Source organism: Botryllus schlosseri, chromosome 14 (genome assembly GCF_051294905.1).
Source record: "Botryllus schlosseri isolate E-star chromosome 14, Bs_hap1, whole genome shotgun sequence".
Lineage (NCBI taxonomy): Eukaryota > Metazoa > Chordata > Ascidiacea > Stolidobranchia > Styelidae > Botryllus > Botryllus schlosseri.
This window is the reverse complement of record NC_137249.1, coordinates 16,319,020-16,337,059: the sequence shown is the minus strand read 5'-3', so window position 1 is coordinate 16,337,059 and position 18,040 is coordinate 16,319,020. Positions and strand designations below refer to the sequence as shown.

Genomic DNA, 18,040 nt, shown 5'->3' with positions numbered 1-18,040 from the left:
TTAAGGCCTTAGCATACAGTCGCCACCTGTAATAAATAGTCTATTCAGATCGGTGTTCTATGCGTGCCGCGTTATAACTAGATAGTTCAGCCATGCTAAACTGTTTCCCATACTACAGTAGCAACAGAAAACTTTGTGAATTAAAATATAAGCTAAACCAGTGGTTCTCAAATTGGGGTGTGTGGCCCTCTTGGGCGGCGTGAAAGCATCTGCAGGCGGCGCGAAGCTCCGGTAAACTGAAAATTTTTCCGTGCTTGGCGCGATTTATCTCCATTTCATAGTTATTGCTCTGCGTATAGTCCGAATTTCATATTGGAGATTTCTCTCATCAACAGTCATAACCTTCCATACCATCAAACTATCTGTAAGGATTGCTAACATTCTGGTTTCATTGTGTGATATGACGATAAGGGAGGCACGAAATATTTCACTGTCATAAAGGGGGGCGGGCGTGTCTAAAAAAGTTAGAAAACCAGTGGGCTCAACTAAATCTTACTCTATCAAAATTAATGAACAGCTAATAAACTCTTCTGAAACCTGTGCTGAACCATTTCCTACACCACGGTCATAGTTTTATTTTTAAATCTCTGACCAGTACCGAGGCTTGCTGCAACAATTGCAAAAATAAATCCAAGTTTCCAATCAAGGCTTCATCAAACTTGATCACGCATTTGTTGAGATCTTATCCCAATCTTACCTCCGATATTGGGCAAATTTACTGGGGCCAGAAATTTTCGCACCGTAATGTTCATCAAATGCAATCTAACAGTTTCCGAGCAAGTGGAAATGTAAATGCGAACCAAAATGTTGTAATTCGTAGTTATCAGGAGGTTCTTTCCTTTTGCATTTATTTAAATTTTACACATCTTATCGGTATCATCCTTATCGCTGACGCCTTACCAATTACGTTTCATTATCCTCACTCAGCTCTGAGTAGCCTAATCGTTTGATTACATTTCGTTGACTGTCCTGTAGCCTATTCGCTGTTAGTCGCTAAAACTTTTGGTTGTTAACAGTCGCTTGAAACACTTTTCTGTGTTTGTAGTGCTCAGTACTCGTGATTAGGAATAGTTCGAATACGTTCGAGTTTTTTTTAATTAAACGGTATTCTACGTATTATGGATGAAACAGGAATAGCTTGAGATTGTTGCTAATTACGTCACTACGGTTGTCAAAGACTACCTCTCTACCGAATCAATTACATGTTCAACAAAAATTGTAATTGTAATTGTAATTAAGTACATTTTAACAGTAATTGTAATTGTAATTGTAATTTGATATTTTTATCATTGAGTAATTGTAATTGTATTATAATTGAAACATGCAATGAAGTAATTGTAATTGTAATTGTAATTGAACTGAAATATTGTAATTGATCCAACTCTGGTATGGACTATGAAAATTTCCCATTCCATTCCATATACCATGTCCTGTTCTCAAAGCAACTGACGTGATGGGCCGGATTCAAACCTTCAGATCGCTCGCGGGCCGGACCTGTCAAATTATTCCAACCTCAAAACAGATGCTCTTATTTTTTACTTGAATAATATTTAATACCGGTAGTTTATTCAATATTCATATAGAAGTACACCCGAATATTTTAGGTTGACACTCGTCAGAGGTAATCGTCAGGAACTACCAGAGAATCGGCAAGAAAATTGTATATCAATAATCGTATCACTAAATATGACGTTACTGGTATGATTCGAATAATCGGGGCGACGAGAGCACTCAAGTTCAAGGTACGATTTTTCGATGGTACACAAAGTCCTTCTGTTGGCACAGAATTGCATGGCTGGCGTATTTTGATAAAAGCGACTCCAACGCGCCCAGAGGAAAGTGTGAACGGCCTCTGCAATACTTTGTAACTATCAGTCTTGGAAGAGGGGAAGAGAACGAAAAAAGGAAGACCCTCTGCAACACTGATGGACAAGTCGTCGACATCAGGACATTATCAAAAGCCGCACTATCATGTAAAATGTAAATTGTAACTATCAGTATTTTATGCTGTCTTTTTTGGTGGATGTTGCCATCATCTCGGTGATGGTGATCATATTCTCTATGAAGACAGAGCTAGACCTAGGAGTAAGACAAAACCTAAGGAGAAATGAACATTTCGCTATAACCGCTATATAAAATTATGCGCCATATAATAAATGTTAATTTTAAATTTACTTCTCCAAATAGTATGCACTCCCCGAGAATTATATTAGACATCTGTTTTTGGCTCATTCGTCGACCGGAGCGGTAACCCGAAAGTTAAAATATCAAGCCAAAGCGCAAGTTGCATGCTAATCATCGGTCAAATCATGCGATATATAATAGCGTTCCTAGAACCCTCTACAGACCATCAGTCTGGTTACATAGGCTACTGGCCATCATTTTTCACCAGATTTATACATGATTCATAAAAGCTCGGTAGTTTCCGAATTTCACGAGATTCCGACCGACTGTCGCATTTTGTGACCAGAAATTTGGCTTGCTGACTATCCATGTTTTGGATATCTATCGACGTCACCATGATACATCCTCCGCAATAGTTCGCATAGTCTATTGTGCGTTGTTATATCACTAACAGGGTATCGAGAAGTAGCGTCAAAACTTACAATGACATCCTTAATGAGTTCATATGAAATTCGATTATTAATAAATGGTCTTCTTACTAAAAGTGGAAAACAGGCTATATGATATAAGAGTAAGCTACCGTACTGACGTCTTGACAAGCAACCTTCTCTTGTGTTGCGAAATTGCAAATTCCCCTCAGATTATGAATTGCCTCAAACGAGGATATTTTGAAGGTTAATCGATGCTGTTGTTGAATGCGCTATATCTATATAATTTATGTGATACATTTCAAACCGATTCAAAGTGGTTACAGTGCATATAGCTGTTGGGTACATCGAAATATTCAAAGTGTTCAGTCAAGTATAACTTCCGTCCTGCAGGTGAAGAAGGCATAAAGCAATAAAAACATCGATTACTCATTGTCGGAAGTTGCTGTAAAGTAACACGTGGCCGGGAATTTGAGAAATATTTTTTAAGTCAATATGTGATGTGATAGCGATTCCTCAATGTATACTAAATGTGTTTGCCGCCTTTTGAAGACCAACAACATATACGATATACCGTTATTCCCCTACGAGATATATTTTGATCAATCAGACCTTTCCTAAGGTTTTGTTCTTTGTGCGTCAGATGAAGATGGAAATGTTGTGCAATCTATGTTATCACGCGGTTTGCCAAATCTTGTGAAGATCCACCGAATCCGCCGAAGCAATCTGTTTACGGCGATTGTAAGTATTTGCCGACGCGACGAAATGAAAACATATTATTCTGCGTGTCCGGCAAATTAAATATCATTCCTGAAATAAACGGAGCAAACACAGTGAAAGGAAAGCGGCAAATATACTACTAACTTCATTACGCAAGCAAACTTGACATTTACAAGTAAAGATGGGACAACATTGAAGGCGCGAAGCACTGTGTTATTGTTGTGATAATATGTCATGTTTTCAGAAAATTATTCGCGCCACATCTCAACCAACACCACATGTTATGAGTTCTAATCCAATTATAATTATCCAAATGGTATATTCCAATTTGGTGTTAAGTAAACGTATGCACTGCAGACAGTTGCTGGAAACGTGTCAGAATATCAAACCTATCAGAATAGCATATAACGGAAATTACCTGACATGACATCACTCAGTAAAATTGAACCCTGTTTTACTGTTGTTGTTATCGAGTCAACGATGCATTGCCTCCATCACCATGAAATGAGTCTCGGGACATTGTTATAGTATAGATTCCGTGTGTCTGGTGTGATTTCTAAATAAAAGAAACATAAAATAACTGGTTTCTTCGTGCATTAAAAATACACTAATCTAGATATATCATAATCAGAACTTTGAGAAATAGACGGTTAGGAGTGGCCGAGGTTACGTCACGTCGGTTTCTCCGGGGTTGTTATTATTGCACACAATTCACAGTGAACAATTCCGAACATTAAGTTCAACTCAAGCGTTGTAATTAGTAGTTGCTGCGAATCCTGCGGAAGAGCGGTAGGCGTTTCTGCGATGAAACTGAAATGCTTGCTGTAAACTTAAAACTTTGATTAGCAAGGATTTTGTTTTCAAGACTACATATAATTACGCACGGAAGGTGGAATCTTGTATGCCTTCATTAATACTATACTTGGATTGTGTAATTTCGCGAATGGTTCGACTGATTACAAATATATATATTACACTGATAAGCATATCTATCTTTTGGTTTCGATGGGATTTTATGGGACTTTTGTTATGATAACCTAATTTACTTTCCCGTTTGGGTGTCATCGGTACTTTTAATGAAAGCGGTAAGGAGAATATCATTTTGTATACTTCGAATTTCATCTTGATTAAACGACCAAAAGAACATACACTAATTAACATGTAAAATATTCATTCCCAATATGCAATACATGTTTCCATCGCGGAATTTTTAGCAAATGAAAATAGCACGAATTACTCTCAATCAGTGTTGTCTTATTGTCCTGCTTATACATTGGGATGGACAACATCGCAGTTAGGATATGAGTAATTCTTTCTCCTTGTAAACTGAGCTTGAAACCGTGACCGCAAAACGTTTTGTTGCCGCAGGGAAATTCTCAGGCTTGATAAATAGCAGCCCGGCCTGTCGCTTTGTCAGACGCATCTAGAAATTCCGACGATTAATATGCTATTCCGAATCGCTTTCGTCGTTGTGACAATGTCGGTGGTCTGCGACTGCAGGCCAACGGTGGTGGATTTTCACATTGACAATATGTTCTGGGGAATAACGCACCCTAAATGTACAGACTTGGTTGGAAGTAGCTACAGCGACACGATACAGTTGAGGTATGATGCATGGCTTCGTACATATTCCATTTAGCTTATAGACTCGCGCGGTATAAATTGGAAACGTAACATTTGTATTGTGTATATTGCAATCAATTTATCGAACATCAGAAGTGATTTTCCGTTGAGCTGTGCAGTAATTAATACTTATCCTCATCATCTATCGTATTAACTCTCTCATGTAATAACACTAATGACATCTTGTGATTTCATCCTGTTAAAAGATATGTTAAGCACTATATGCTCCAGGGATCTTGACCGCGTTGAATAATCTAACTCTTAACATAGCATAGCGCACTGAGAAATTTGTATTACGTATTTTACAAGTCAATATGGCTATTGTTCACATGTACGCCTAAATGCTGCAAAGAACAGAATATTTATTAAAATCCACTTCTCTATTTAGGAAAGACTGCCAGATGATTTACAGTGACTCGTACGTAAAGTGGTCCGAGGCAATGTTGCAAGATCAAGAATTTGTCACAGACTTGGAAGTAGTCGATGTTACGAATGCCACACAATCCGGCTCTGCAGAGCGTCACAGGAGAAGTCCGGGTGATTCGTCGTGTCCTCAGTACGACCGTAGCTACCTGAATACTATCGACAAGCCGAGGTTGCGTAGCCTATCTCCGTGGAAGTTCGTGATAAACAAGGATGACAACAGGTAACGCATACATTCGTGAATTCGTACTTCGTATTATCCTGTCATTGTCATATTCTGAATATGGATGAGTGTATGTTACATTGCTTTTCAACTCCAGCCAATTGACACGCAGTCATCTTTTTCAGAATTCCACGGGTTTTAGTAGACACCGAATGTCTCTGTAAGGGATGTATCGACGTGGCGACGGGTCGCGAGGACGCCGAGAATTTTATTAGCCATCCGTTGTCAATAGACGTTCCGGCAAGGACTGGAACGCAACTACGAGTCAAATCGGTCAGTCTTGGCTGCACGTGCATGCTGCCGCTATACACACACTGACGAAATGTTCATTCGTCGACTTCGCATATCGAGACGTGAGATGGTCTCACATCAATCCGTGGTTGTGGATGGTGAATATTCAGTCAAGAAGCCGACGCGATTGAGGAACAGGGAAGAATCATCATAATTCCTGCAAATCCGCACTATTGGATTTCCCGCCTCTACCCGTTAACATCGATGCGTATCGTGAATACCAGTTCACGATCAACGATCTCAAGTCTCTAAAACACCGATGCATGACATTTTGTTAGCCAACCCAACGAATGGGGCAATTTGTTTGGTTCACGAGAAGAGCACCTGGGAAAATAACGTTTTGCTACGTAAGAAAGGAACTACTTCTTGAATTGGCAGGTTGACACACACACAGGAAATCTGGAGCACTGATGTCGATTATAATAAACCCACTGTCATATTCTAATCCAAATAGGTGACTTGGTATGGGTCGCTTATCGTAGCATACATTTTGAAGTTATATAGCCTATATTTATACTTTTGTAACTACCAGCACTTCACAATATTGCTCTATCCACTGTTTTTTTCGTCATTTTATATATATATATATATATAAACTGTCGTCGGAATTTTGTACTTTTTGTTACATTTCACAATCACACTATGAATGGGAAAATGGCATTCTACATGAGTTCCGATAATAAGTATTTATTTATTGATGGATATACGTATATTTATTGAATTTATTTGAACAGATTATACTATTACTCATTTGACCGTGTGTGACTTTTTGTATTAGGTTTGGCGTTTGACGAATGAGAGAACAATTGAAAGAATTTGATGAATATGGCTGGGCTGGGCACCGCAGTCGTGCCTTTACAGTTCTTTGCTACTGCCGTCAGTCACCGCGTGTACACTATGTTTGTAAATTGTAAGGGTTGAAGCTAGAGTGAATATCTGCCGGGAATTCGTCAGCTAAAAGTTGGGCAATAGATACATTGTGACACAACGAGCATATATGACGTTCTCACCTTAGGCCAGTTGTTTGCAAAATGTGGTACGCGAACACTAGTGGTACACGAGAGCTTTTAAGGTGACACGCGAAGGGTGCTGTAAGTAATGTCATACCCCAGATTGACGAGCTTCTGCATAGGAAGCAGCAGTGGCGTAGCAGCCACTTGGCGGTTCTGGCTCTGCGCCAGGGGCGGCAGGCTGCAAGGGGGCGGCAAAATGAGGCTGCATAGTGTACACAGCCAACTAAAAGCAGCGTAATTGGTAGTCCTATAGCTGGCGTCCCGTGAGCTAAAATTTAATCAAACTGGTCACAATCGAAAGCTAGTGTCGCGTTGATTCCGAAAATACGAATTAATATGTTAACATGGCAATGGAACCACTCCGAATTAGCCGTCAAGGCCGATTGTTCCTAACAATTGGAGCGCCGTAACGCAATGACCAATTGACAATGATAATGGAAATTATATCGAGCAATTATTCGGAACAATGCCGATTTTCAGACCAGCATTTAAATTGTATTTCCGGAATCAGGGCAACAATAGCTTCGATTAAGATCAGTATTGTTAAATTTGAGCGCTCGGAGGGCCTGGCCAACTGTAGGATGACCAAGACCAATTATGCTGCTTTTATTCACCAGCGCTATTAAAAGCACTTATGACGACGAGGTGTACTTTTTGGAGTTAGCTGCGGAAATTGACAGATTTAATAGCAGTGAAACCACGTTTGTTTGATCGCAGTGCAACAGCGTTTGATGTTTTTCAGTGGTTAGTTAATGCAAAGCTACTTGATTCGACGCCATATTTATGCTCGTGTCTGATACTTTATCTGACCATTGGTGTTTCAATTGCGAACTGTGAGAGAAGCTTCTCAAAGCTCAAACTGATTAAGTCTTATTTACGTTTTACCATGAATTATGATCGGATATCAGCTCCATCCATTCGGTCTATAGAAAGAGACTACGTTCAAAAACTTGAATTTGAGGATATTAGCGCTGATTTTGCTTCGGTGAACGCCCGAAAAGTTAAGTTTTGAGGCGGCTATTGATTTTCTATTTGCACAATACATTCGCTCGCTATTTCTTGTTATTATTATTTTTGGCCTTATTAACGTTAAGACGGTGAGGCTGAGACGCGGCATAGTATTTGTATTTGTAATTATTTTTATTGACAAGATTGCTTGAACTTGAATATATGTCGAAATTTGATGCGGTCTACTTAGGGGGGGAGGGGCGGCATTTTAAGCGATAGCCAGGGGCGGCAGCACATGCTGCTACGCCAGTGGGAAGCAGTTGGACTTATCTCATTAAATCGTGTTTTCTTGCTAGCTATTGGTATTGTGGTGTAGGCCTAGTGCTAACAGGAATAACCAATAAACACCGGTACATTCAAGTAACCTTTCAGGTATGGTACGCCATGTAGTGGAAAGCGAATTAGTGGTACGCCGCGTGGTAAAAACAAATTAGTGGTACGTGATTGGGTAAAGTTTGAGAAACACTGCCTTTGGCAGTCTCACCGCAATCGTATTGTCGTCGAGTATGTGACCAAGGCTGAAGTTCAAAAAGCAAAATGAATGTAATCGTTGATAATCGTGATTTCTTTTCGATATATTCAATCTAATATTTCAATGCAATACATAGTTTTAAATCGAAAAAATTCAAAAAATTAAAGAGAATGATAATTTTTCTACAAGAACCCTGCAAGTTCAAAATCAAACTTCCACGATGACGGCAATTATTCTCCAGAGTTCAATATCCTAGTTAGAATCGTAACCATTGCGTAATGACTAATGACATTACACTTTATAGTGTATTGTGCAACGAGTAATTGTGCATATAGTGATGTACTGATGGCAAAATCGATATTCCCATAATGACGCAAAACTTTTTATCGTGGAACTATAGGATGCGCTGTACCAGACTTGGACAACTACAAAATTTCCAGCTTTTCTGAATTAGATTAGAATTAAAATTAGAGCTACACAACTTTTTCCAAATTAGATTAGAATTAGAGCTACACAGTTTTTTTTTAATTGGATTAGAATTAGGATTAGGCTACTGAATTCGCAAAAACTTGGAAATTGAATGAAATTGTGAATGGGAAATGAATACAGCAAAAATCAGTTCATATCAAATCACTGTGCATTCCCATAACCCTGAGAATGGTTAGCGTGTGTAAACCAAGCTTGGCTTGTTTTTTACTATAACAGGGGTCACCGCAATCGCGGCCAGCGATCTGATGTGAGATTTTGGAAATACGCGAAATAAAGCATTTTGGAATTCTAAACTAGATTTCAGTTTCAAATTATTATTATTATTGTTGTTGTTTCAAAATAAGCTATTTGCCTGTGCCTAACAACACTATTCCACTCTAGCTGAAGCGGCGTCGGCGATGGCAACAGTATTCCATCGATGGAGAGTCAGCTGATATCAATAAGCAATTAAGCATATTGCCTTGACGTGCAATGGCCCAGACACTGCCGATACAGAGACGCTTAGAAAACGGCATAGGACGTACCCACAAGACGAATCTTTAGGATGAGATAGTCTTTCAACTAGTTAGTAACATGTTTAGCTAGACCCAATATCGATTCATTAGTCTTTGGAAAGCGTTGTCGGGTATCGTGCGCAGCTCATATAGTTCTCATTAAAATGACGTTTATGATCATGATATTTCATGTTGTAATTGTACTATATAAAATATTACTTCTTTACTGCATCGCCCATGTTAGTCAGAACGTAAAGTTTAAAAAAATGTTGTTCGCAGACTACACCGACTATGCCAGCAGGATATTATTCTTCACAATGACTACATGATTGCATGCGCATGGTGTAAGTACGGCGATGGCGGCTAGGCCCTGGATTTCCATGCGCAATATGGGTATTGGTCATTCTTGATAACTCGCTGCAAAATGCCTCGGACAGAGAGGCATCGTTTTCAGGAAAAAAATTAATTAGATTAGAACTAAAATTAGAGCATAGAGACATTTCACAAATTAGTTTAGAATTAGAATTAGAGCATATAAGAACATTTCACAAATTCGATTAGAATTAGAATTGGAGCGTGAAAATATTTCACAAATTCGATTAGAATTAGATTACTGGCATTTCACTCCAATTTAGTGAAATTAAACAACTAGTAATATCTAGTTGTCCAAGTCTGCGCTGTACACGAATAATAATCTATTAACGAAATTCATTTCATATGAAGATATCCCGGACCATATAATTGCTGTAGCGTTGAGGATTGAGGGCTTGGTCATTTACCATTGATCATTGACTGCATATATTTGTACCTTCTACGATGTACAATTGTATATCATGCAAAGCGTGGCATGCGAAATCGGCTTAGTCCAACTATTGTGTATCAGAGTATCACAATACATCTGTATACTTAAAAAAGATGATCAAGATCTCGAATAAAAGTATCAATGACAATCACACCCCCTATAACAATCATCACCAGCATGTTGGAGGATACCCATCCCTTATTTCCGATATGTGTATATTAGATCTTTATAGTTAGGATTGAAGGCGATGGCGCACCAAGCAGACATATAGGCGATGAGCGCCACACTGTTTCATTTTCAACAATTATTAATAATAATAATAATTGAATATAGTATATTTATATTGAAGTGAAGTCGAATACTTTCGGAGCTGACCATCGTCAGGGGTATCAGTATGTGGTCTATGACAATGGTTCTCAACCGGGGGTCCGCGAAGCATTTTCAGGGGGTGCGCGAGACTTCTAAATTTGTAAAGTATTTCATAACCTATTTTTATCTTTTTTTTTATCGGGACAAGAATGAGACAATTTCGCTTCATAATTGCTAAATCTTTAGGAATCACGTCATTAAAATGGTCGTCAGAGATGAAATTTCCGACTGTGCAAACTCCTTTTAATTGTCAAATTACCAATAGCCTGCCGATGCAAACATATTGCTGTTTAGAGATGTTTTGTTAGGGTTTGTGGAAAAATGAAATGTTGGAGATAGCATTTTGGATTTGGAGTTGTCAGTAAACAGTCGTTGGAAAGAGAAATTTTAGAATATTTTTCCCAAACTGTCCCAATGAATGAATTGAAACCTCGCCACGAAATCCATTTTCTCCTTTGATATAACCACTAAATAACTTCAAGATGAGATGCTAGATAGAAATGACTATATAGGCTGGACGTTGTATGTTCATTACAAACACACACCAAAAGCTGTCGTCGTAAGCGTTACGCGTTAGTATTACATTCGCCATCAATATATCTTTGTGGAAATGGATTTTCGGCACTCGTTCATATCTAATCCAAGACGCGGAATTCGTTTCGAAATTATAAAAGTCTACCCAATTTATACATAAAGTGTGATGTTATTTTCAAGAAAAGTCATTTTGTGGCTGTTTGTTATTAGCCTACAATCGATATTTGCACGAGACAGATGACGGTTGCACGATAGGCCTATAATTGAGCTAATTTTGCACGAAAACTTGAGGCGGTCCGAGGGGGTCCGTGGTGGTCCAAAAGGGGTCCGCGAAGACAAAAAGGTTGAGAGAATCACTGGCCTATGATATACAACTGCAATAACATCTAATTCAATAAAGCTATTCTGGGTACCAGTTCGGCAGTTGTAGACGGTTTCATTGGGTCCACGGCGCATCCGCGTCAGGCTATTGTGCAATCGTACATTCGTACAGATATGGGCCTTAACGACAAGATTCCGAGGTGACCTAATTATGATTATTTCATCACTTAAACATATTATTACCATGAGGCTGCCGGCATCAAATAGCTTGAAACCACAACGCTTTCGAAGCTAGTGCCGTCGGCGCTAGGTAGAATTGACTCAGTATTTCATGACGCAGCACTTGGCAGTACGAGACATGTCGAAAAATTCCCGAGAACTTCTTGTGAACGTAGCTAACCTCTATTCCAGCTACTCCGCAGTGTGTGGAAACCACCTATACCGAGACCGATATATGAAATAGCCACACATCTATACTTGAGTACGGATCTTGAAAAAGCGCACTCTCCCATGGCGTTTCCATTTGAGTATGCGCAATATAGGGCTACAAGGCCTTCGCGATACCGAGTATCTTGGAGCTGAAGATATGTTATTTAAAATTAAATATTTCTGATGCAGAACGGATGTCATACTAAAAAATGTCTGCAAAACTAGAATTGATAGTCGGGAGGTTTTCAAGTAGGCTACGGGTAGGACCAGGGTTTTATAGATTTTAGATATATCCCGACAGGATCCGGATACAGAAATTGATTCGAAAAGGCACTAAAATGCCTTGAATTGACTCAGGCTAAACGTATAGCGAATATGCATGGTCATCAGCAACATGGGCCCAAAAATCGGCAATCGAAGAATTACATTAGCACAGGGTTACCATATTTTCGTGGCCCAAAATCCTGACGCTCTTCAGCGGTTTATAAATGAGGTATGAATGCATTGTCTGTCAATATGCAATGCTTCATTACCCATAACATAACGCAAAACACCTTTGTTTTGAACGCTGTTAGATGGTGCAGATTTGTCAGTGGCTGTGTGTTGTAACCACTGAGCTATATATATATATCGCTATGTAACCAGGAGCGAAACAGTACTTTGTCAGCCCCGAAAGACGCTGGTCTTGGGCAAGGGCGTAGTCGGAAAAAATATTTGAGGGACGCGAAAAATTAGATGACGTATAGCAGAACCGTACATCCTGCGATTTCGTCACTACCCAGATACATACGATTCTTAGACGCACACACACACATACCCTATGGAAGCTTCCAGTTGCCAACTATAGATTGTATTAGGCGATCGTTTCACGGACGATCCCAAATCGCTGACATTAAGCGATGAACAATCAGTGTGAATTTCGGGCCTAGTCACGCGGAGCGTAAAATTTGTTTGAATAAATGAAAGAATTTGTTCAATTATATTGGTGCGTATATATATATGAACAAGTGATGTCCATTATTATTAATTACTTCGTTGGAGCGTGGTTATTTAGTAACCATCTGCAAAAGATTGACGCTACCTTAACGATTGGAATCGCTGATACATACCAGACCAAATTAATAAAAAACTCCTTTGATCAGACACGTGCGATTTCAAATTGGCACTTTTTACGGGGAGGTGGCGATATTTTCCTGTGTCAGTCGCATTTATGTCGGAGGGGTCTGATTGCAGGGACAGGATCAGTAGGCGCCAGATATTTCACCACCCGAAAATCTATATCGAAGGCTTCGGAATGCTTGCGTCGGTTATATGGCCGTTAATCATTTTGGAAGCGCACTTTGCGGAGTCGCATGTAGCCCACTTTATATGTCTTCGTGTGTCCCGGAACGGAAATTACCGGAACTAACAGTCCCCAACCGCCATACCGAACTGACACCCCTATAGACTCAATCAACCCAACGACCTCGCGCTACTGCAGGGGTGTCAAACATACAGCCCGCGGCCCGCCAGACGGTTCATCCGGCCCGCGACGCGATTCTGAAAAATGGCTGTACCAAGATTTTTAGTGCGATATACCAGTAGTCCCTCAAGAAAAAATGTCGATCATGTTCATAGGCCACATTATAAACATCCGAAAGTGGTGTTGCGGTTACAATGTAGTCACAATCAGCAACAAGTCGCTGCCACTGACCCAATTCCGAGAAGGCAAAAAAGTGCTGCGTCGGTTCACAGTTTTATGGAAAAACGGACCACAGGAAGTACTGTGGTTATTTGGAGAAGCGAAAACGTCAGTTAGAAACCGCTTTATGCAGGTTACATGGAAAATATTGATATGACACAAAAATATAATTTGAATATAGGTGGTCGCACTCTTACGCATGATCAGCATGAAAAATGAAAGATCAGCATTTCGGCGTCGGCCATGATCGCGCCACAACGCATCAAGACATATTAGGTATTAGGCTATTTAACATGCGACTGAGCAGCAAGAAAACCTTGGCCGAAAAGGACTGCCTTATATGCTGACCGAAAACCTCGATATATATACAACATATGTTCATTGTTTAATTCTCCTAAATAGCTGGTGCCGAATCTTCCTGTCCCGGCAATCTGAACCCCACAAAACAAATGCCACCCGCAGTGAAAAATTATTTGCCAGTGAAGAAATACCAATTTGAAATCGTGTGCATCTTTTAGTTTAGTACAGGGGTGTCAAACATACGGCCCGCCAGACGATTTCATCCGGCCCGCGAAGCAATTCTGAGTAGATTGAAAAATGCTTTCATTATTCAACACATTTGTCACAGATGGTGGGACGTTTTGAAGGAAATACGTATATACGTTGAATATTCCCTCAAGAAAGCAAATATCGCGTATGTTCATAGGCTACATTATAACCCGCGGACTGCGATGTTGTTGTTTCACACTGCACTCTTATCGAAAATGATGTCTATTCCAGACATGGGGCAATCGTGATTAGTAATCGTAATCGATTACGACGGTTACAGCATTTCCAAGTAATCGTAATCGCAATCGATTACATTCGAAAAAAATCCGAAGTAATCGTAATAGTAATCGACTACTTCACATATCTCATCGATTTCTTTGTGAAAGAACGATTACTTTTCATTTGTGCAATGCCCATGACATAAACTGAACATTCGTGAACAATGAAGAGTGCGATTTAAAACAGGTTTTAGATAGCAGAAATGTCTGATTCTCAAACGTCTCTGCTCATTATTGCGTCACAAGTATTGGTTCTTCATTGCGTAACGAATTATCCGCACATAGTAAATAGATATTCGATATACATCAGAGGCGGGCAACATACGGCCCGCGGGCCGGATCCGGCCCGCCAAGGGATTTTGTCCGGCCCACGGACAGTTTTTCGTCTTACATGATAATGTTGGCCGCCGGCCCCAGTCTTCCGAGATTCCCCACTACTTGCTTATATACATCAAATTTTAGTGACTGTATGTTATTGTATACATGTATGTGCACTTGTGCAGCGAGCTAGGGTGGAGCTTATACGCGTAAGTTCGTCGAAGCGAGAAGACTTGCACTATCGGCATTTACGATGTACTGAACCCTAATGTAATTTGTGGTAATCATGGTGCTTGTCGACGACAATGGTCATTTACACCAGGTCGATATTTCTTATTTTTGATTCCGTAACGGTCGACTTGTAGCACGGCGCACACTTCTAGGCTTTTGTAAGGCACCGCTTATGCCAGGTGTCGCCAACTGAAAACGGGTCGCGGGCCAATTTCAAATTTCGAGGCCGCGGTCCGCATGAATTCAATATCGAGATAGACAGGCCACACAGTTTAACAACCACGCTATCTCTTCACATACTAAACCCTAATGCATTGATATCTTGGTGAATCTGGGGTACCGGGCTTATTGAACGCATTGAAATCTTAATGAAGGATTGCACCGTGTGTTGATTGATCAGAGAGAAGCAGGCATGGTGGTAGGCCTACCTGTATGACAGGGGTGGCCAACCTGCGGCCGTAAAAGCAAATTTGTGCGGCCGTGGACACGTAATTCAATTAGCAGCTGTTGGCGGCCGTCGACATGGAATTTGAATTTACGAATTGACTCCCGATTTCTTGAAAGATTTTAATTATTCTTGAAATTTTCTTCGCGCAGGGCGCGATTCAATGCGACTTCATTTTTCGATTTTAATATAGTTGCACACTTTGCAATCAGAGCCCCACAGTACAGTTGCGAACAGATGGGCCTCATATAGAAATACCTACTCGGAATCGTGTGCTCCTCACTATACCGACAATCCTGACGGGAGGTCAAGGCATGCAAAGAACAGCATGCAACAAAGTGACTAATAATCATTGGCATGCCGGAAGATACATCATCATTCATAAACTGCCCTAAATTTTCGAAAAAAGCCCTCCATCAACTCTACCGGTGAATCTGATCACGTGGGATGAGAAATAATATGTAATACTACAAATTTTAATGACGAAATTCATGAATGAATCTGAAAATTTTTTCGCGCTTTGCGCGACTATGAGAAGCCTACATTGTTTAATAGATTAGTACGGAGTTCACCGGAAATGGACATAGACACTTTAACATGAGTATTTGGCGTCCTGCTAGCTCATTACGACTATTTCCTGGAATGCGGCCGTAGGCTACATGAGTAGTCGAAATGCGGCCGTGACTGGCAAAAAGGTTGGCCACCCCTGCTGTATGACAATGCTGTTCTCAAATCCACATTGTCTTCGTCATTATCGGCGAGAAATGGCTTTGAAGTTGCATTGCTGTCGTTAAAATACATTCAATAAATACGACTTATTCCTTGTATACGTGGATAAATGGGCGAATAATGTATCGATTCAGCAATCCGGCCCGCCAAGTACTTAATTTTCCTATATCCGGCCCGCCGACTGGAGAAGTTGCCCGCCCCTGATATACATGATTGTAGGAACACCCGCTATGCATCATGTCAGGTTATCGATACGCTACAGACGCCACTACCTCGCAGCATGATAATAATCACCACTTTGCCTAGTTTCGAATAATAACGTATGTAGGCCTACTATGTAGTGATGTTTTGCTATGCTTAGGTAAACGCAGTTTGACCGTGACTGATTGGCGAGCGGTAGGCCTATCTACGTATACACCGGGCAAAGATTTGAAATTTTTTACTCGTCAAATTAAACATGACAATTTCTGCATCAAAGCATTAAAAACCAACGGCTGCTGATAAAAATTCATAACCGAACCGTTATTCTCCGTTACTCGTACAACGGCAGCTCGGAATATCTGTATTAAGTGGTGGATTGTAGGCAGACGTCTATGTCTACCTCATCATATACTCATCCGGCCCTACTTGAAACGGGCAACAATTTCTATTTCGCAATTTTCTACTCAACATTTGGATATGTCATTATAGCCATCCGCTTACATACCATGTTAGCGTGGATTGCAGCTAGAATCAGTACCGAAACAGCATTTCGCCACCCCCCTTCTCAAAAATGGTGATCTTTGGCTCCCCATAAGGTGATCAATAAAACTTCTGGCGGGCGAAGTTCCCCAGACCCCCCTTTAACGACCGGGCTTTTTCACAAGAACTGGAAAACACGATTTGATGTCATATGGATTCACTGTGTATTTGCTGTCAAGTCGCGCCAAGACGAATACTTAGGCACGTAATTTACAACCAGAACTGTATTGTATGTTGTTGATTCATGACCTCGTTTCTGCTATATAGTAGAAAGATATTGGAGTCGCCTTAACGTAGCAGACGATAAGAAAACTAAACGAAAAACTTTCGTGAGTCGCACCCAGAAATTGTCATTTCCACACGGGGTTCATCATTTTCCTCAGTGGGTGCCCGGGTGGCATTTGTATTGTGGTGCTAAGATTGAGAAGACTATTCGTCGCGACCATCCAGCGCGGCTATGGACAATGGAAAAATACACAATGTTTCGGCCTAGGTAGCATGTCTTGGTGTGTCGCAGCGCGGTATTGGCCTGCACCGAAATGCCTATTTCTGTAAATCACGCAATGGTATAATATGTCATATACAGGAAATTACGCTAAAAAGAAAGAACTTCTCTCATGAGGCCTTTTCATCGCATTGTTGTCTTCCAAAGATAACTTCTAAGAAGCAAAATAAATGTAGTCGTGAGTAATCGTGATTACTTTTCCAAAGAAATCGTAATCGTAATCGACTACTTGCGGATTTTGCTGTAATCGTAATCGCAATCGTAATCGCGTGATTCAGAAGTAATCGTAATCGCAATCGATTAGATTCATGAAGTAATCACCCCATGTCTGGTCTATTCACACCCAAAAGGTGGTACGTGAAATACAGAACATCCAGGGTTGTAACCAAGTCACAAGGCTCCGAGTCACAAGCCAATCTCACTCATATAGTTTTGACTCGAGTCAATTCGAGTCATTTTCAATTCACCACCAAGTCAAGTCCGAGTCCAAGTCATCGAGCAGAGGGTCGTTTCCGAGCCATCGTATTATGACTCGGGTCCGAGTCCAAGTCATTGTGTTGACTGTTCAGTTTCCAGTTAAAGTATTGTTAAATCCACTTTTTATAACTCTGTTTGGTGATATCGAATGATTGACATTTAAAATATACCAATTTTCCTCACTTTTAGCAGTTTCTGGTAGCATTTTCAAATACCAGTACCAATAGACGAAATCCCAACAGTGTGGTTACTTTATTATTATTCGAAATTACAATGAAATATTGGTCTTGGCCGTCTGAGTCTCGAGTCATATGACTTGGTTC

At 40.3% G+C, this 18,040-nt stretch overlaps 1 protein-coding gene across 1 annotated transcript; it reads left to right on the top strand.

Moving 5' to 3' along the window:
• Positions 1-4,526: 4,526 nt before the first annotated feature.
• Positions 4,527-6,587, top strand: LOC145455070 (interleukin-17C-like). Its single transcript, XM_080333021.1, has 3 exons — positions 4,527-4,877; positions 5,284-5,541; positions 5,667-6,587. The coding sequence occupies exons 1-3, from the start codon at positions 4,717-4,719 to the stop codon at positions 5,857-5,859; spliced, it is 612 nt and encodes a 203-aa protein (XP_080189147.1). The 5' UTR covers positions 4,527-4,716; the 3' UTR covers positions 5,860-6,587.
• Positions 6,588-18,040: the final 11,453 nt, after the last annotated feature.

What these genes read in the sequence shown, in the direction of transcription:
- LOC145455070 (XM_080333021.1), top strand. Translation starts at nt 4,717, where the DNA reads ATGCTATTCCGAATCGCTTTCGTCGTTGTGACAATGTCGGTGGTCTGC. An exon ending in AGCGACACGATACAGTTGAG is followed by an intron (nt 4,878 to 5,283) that starts GTATGATGCATG and finishes TTCTCTATTTAG; the next exon opens with GAAAGACTGCCAGATGATTT. An exon ending in ATAAACAAGGATGACAACAG is followed by an intron (nt 5,542 to 5,666) that starts GTAACGCATACA and finishes CATCTTTTTCAG; the next exon opens with AATTCCACGGGTTTTAGTAG.